Consider the following 3,867-nt stretch of genomic DNA (forward strand, 5'->3'; position numbering starts at 1 on the left):
GGGGGGGGGGGGGGCGCTAAACACTAGTTCAATGGCAAATCTTCAGTTTGTCATTAGAGGTTCTAGCATTGCACTGTTGAATGGTGAAATATGCATAGCACAGAGAGGGCATGGAACTTTGCAAGGGAATTTGCACTTTGCTGGGTACATGTGGTGAAACTTCACTTTAGAAAAGAGTACTCAATCATGTGCAAAGAAAATAAAAAAAACATGAACTTTTCTTGAACATGATTGGGTGATAGAAGTCAGAAGAGCTTCCCCTCATTCACTAAAAAAGGGCAAACTTCCCCTGCTACGTGCAAATTCACTTACAAAGTTAACAGCCTATTTGCATTTAGTAAACCAACCCCACTGTGTACAACCTAGGCCTGTAATTCAAGGAGCTCCACAAGGATACAGAAATTGATGTGCAAGCATCACAAGATGCGTGACCTTTAGCAGTATTGCTAGTTTGCAAAGTTTAGAAGATAATGCTACACAATGTGACATAGGGGTCTATTCACAAAGCTGCCGAGGGCAGCCGAGTGAATGACCGATCAGAAGTGAAGTGAGCCGAACATTGTTCGGCTATTCACTTCAGGCTGGTACGGCTGATTTCAGCCGTACATCGCCTGAAATCAGCCGTACATCGGCTTGCTTCGTGTGGCTTCGGATCAGCCGAACATGCTCAGCATGTTCGGCTGACCCGAAGTGCAGAAGGAGTTCGACTCAGCCGATCCAACATCTGGATCGTCTGAGCCGAGTTCAGGTTCTCCTGAACCGAAGGGGTCCTGGGGCCGAAGCATCGGCCGAAGCTACGGCCAGATCCTTCGGCAGCTTCGTGAATAGACCCCATAGTTATTAATGGTGGGTGCAGACAAAGATGCACCATCCCACTTACTGACTCCCAGTAGGGAAATTATAATTGTTTTGGGCTGTGTTAATTGCTGTTTAAAGTTAATAAATGCTTACATTTATTTTTATTACTGATATAAAATCTTTATTTTACAAAAAATAGTGTATAGACTACATCCATGACAATGATTTTACAAAATATAATTGGTAATCTAAAGAATAACTGTTTGCTACTAGATTCTCTCTGTATTAAATGTGTGTAGGAGAACATACAGACAAAAGAATAAGGATAATTCCTGTGGTTCATATAGTGCTGTGAGTGTAATCTAAGAATGTGCTATTGAGTTCTGCATACAACAGGTTTCCCTGTAAAAAGGAGCCTAGAGCCCCACCTACTGGCCAAAAATAAAAAAATATAGAAGATTAATAAAAAATATTTTTGTTCCATATATATGCGACCATTGCAAGAGTTTATGAGAACTGAAGAAAACATAAGAAGTTATGATATGTGGAGTGATGTGGTGATATGTGCTGCAAAAAAGTTGTCTTTGCTTAATCTTGTCAAATATAGTGGCTCATGTATCATAACAGCCAGGTTTCTCTTTAATTATTTATAGAGACATTACAAAAATAAAAGAGAAAAGGCACATGCTCTGGGGCACAAACACAGTCTTTGTATCCAACACCTTATTAAGTAAGGCACCCTAAGTAAATGAGGCAACAGACTGATCTTACAGTAAGGGCAGAACAATACCAAACAATTCCAGTTACACACATAGTTGTTAATAGTATAAGCAGCACCATCATAGCAATATAACCTGCATATTTAGTTTACTGGTTCTTTGGTCCACTTAACTACGGCTTTTTAACTGTCCATTACAAAATATACTTTAGCATTAGTTGGTATACATGTAATTCCTCAATTGTAATATAGTGTACCAAAAATCAACAAGTCTACAAAGAGTGGTCAGCTTGCTTAATCTAAACCAATATAACCAAATGCCAAGTATCTAGTGTCCTGAGCTGAACTTTCATTTTGTGGTTAAGATGATGAGGTATGGTGATAGTCAACATAATGCATTTCACGCTCAGCATCATCACACGGTCCAAGCACAACGCAGGCTGTGCATGCAAGACCAGTTTTTAAGGCTGGATGTAAGCAAGCAGCTAGTCAAGGGTATATTCAGGCATATTAGGAAAGAAGCAGCTTAGTTGCGTTAATGGTTAAGCAGAAGGGATGCGGACATTGAAATACAAAAGGTACCTGGAATAACTGTGGGCTTTGTTGTGGTTCTAAAATTGAAGAGAGCTGCCTTTGACTTTCCTTGCTGGTTCTCAGCTACCACAACAACCTCATACTCAGCACTCCAGTCTAGAGATCGCAGCATGATGTGGTCACTGTCTGATGCTATCTTAATCTCAGGTTTCCAGTCCAGGGAATTTTTCTAAAGAAGAACCAGAGGAGGATATTTAAGGTCCAAATAAACAGCATAGAAAGTATTAAGTTTGAGGTCATACATAAACTCCAAATGCTAATGCATCCTCAATGTGTCACAAAAATATTAAGATAACATAAACTGACAGACACAACATACGGAACACAGACCAAGATGCTTTTGTTGGAAAGATGCCTACATTCGATACTGTACAGACATCCTGAACTATTTGGCCTCTAACAAAAAGACTAGCATTAGTTGTTAAAGTAAAATCAAATATAAAAAGTACTGCACAACCCTTGGACAGGTATAATAATACAACAAAAATCAAATAAATTAGTAGACTAAAAAGGCCACTTGGCCTTTATCTGATAAGGGATATGGGCATTTACTATATGTAGGTGCATCCTAAACACAACATGAATAGCATATTTATTAGACATGTGCGATTCGATTCATTCCGAATCTAAATTCGGACGAATTTTCGGAAATTCGGATGTATCCGAATTCCGAATTACAGATATAACGAATGCAAACGAATCCGAATTTCCGTTTACGAAATTCGGTAGCGGTAGAGCGTTCGAACGTTTGTTTCTTATTTGTTTCGTTCGTTGAAGAAAATCATTTTCCTCCTCAAATGTCACTTTGTTGCGAACGAAACGAATAAGAAACGAAAAAGAAACGAACGTGCGAACGAACTACCGCTAACGAATTTCGTGCGAATCCGAATTCCGAATCCGAATTGACTTTCACACCCGAATCCCGAAAAACGAAATAACACAAATCCGAATTTAAAACGAAACGAAACTAAACAAATTTTTTGGCAGTGCACATGTCTAATATTTATAGTTGGGACATTAGAATGAAAAACTCCTTTAATCAAAAACCAAATAAAAGAAAATCCATATAGAACTTCAAGATTATTAGACAACTGTAGAACAATTACTGAAAGACACTTACAGCTCTGTAACGGACAAGGTAGTGGCGGATAGGGGAGCCACCATCATCCTGCTTGATCAAGACAACTTTAAATGAGTTTCCATCATCTCCAACACGGCCTGTCAACTTTGGAGCACTTGGTTCCCCTAAAAATAACCAATCAGTTCAGGGTTAAAGAAATCCAGAGTCCTCATAAACAGCAAGGCCAACAAAAGCAAAAAGCTAACACTGTCTTGTAAAATCCAACAATACATTCCTCTAAAGGCATGGCTGAACATCTAACCTCATTCATACATTTGTGAGCTCAACACATTAGCCATCTAAAGTAAAATTACTTTGATAAATAGCAAGACTTTAAATTACACCTTTTAATATGTAGCCAAAATCACAAAAATACATTTTGAATATTCCTTAGAACAGTCATAAGGATAAATTCATCACTAGAACTGTCCGTAAAGTGTATTGATTCCTGAATGATCACTGTACATTTAATTGCTAAAATTCCCATGATTTGTAGGTCAGCATCATAATGAAATCTATAGCAATCACGTGTCATAGATAGAAAAAAATCTATTATTTCACAATGTCTTTCTATGACATTCAAAAAAACTGCTGAAAGAGGGGGCGTGGCCGAGCATGGCGGGCTAAGGACGTGCTG

The 3,867-nt window shown here is 38.5% G+C and overlaps 1 protein-coding gene across 1 annotated transcript in view; it reads right to left on the bottom strand.

Moving 5' to 3' along the window:
- Positions 1–3,355, bottom strand: part of LOC108800116 (neural cell adhesion molecule 1-B-like) — a gene marked incomplete at its 5' end in the record, with an annotated part of 28,045 nt that extends 24,690 nt beyond the window's left edge. The window contains 2 exons of the mRNA XM_018572061.1: positions 2,099–2,279; positions 3,231–3,355. Of these exons, the coding sequence (XP_018427563.1) occupies positions 2,099–2,279; positions 3,231–3,355 (306 nt within the window). The remainder of the gene's footprint in view (positions 1–2,098; positions 2,280–3,230) is intronic.
- Between the last annotated feature and the right edge of the window lie 512 nt (positions 3,356–3,867).

The sequence above is a fragment of the Nanorana parkeri genome, unplaced genomic scaffold (assembly GCF_000935625.1).
Source record: "Nanorana parkeri isolate BGI_ZX_2015 unplaced genomic scaffold, ASM93562v1 scaffold1922, whole genome shotgun sequence".
In the NCBI taxonomy this organism is placed as follows: Eukaryota; Metazoa; Chordata; class Amphibia; order Anura; family Dicroglossidae; genus Nanorana; species Nanorana parkeri.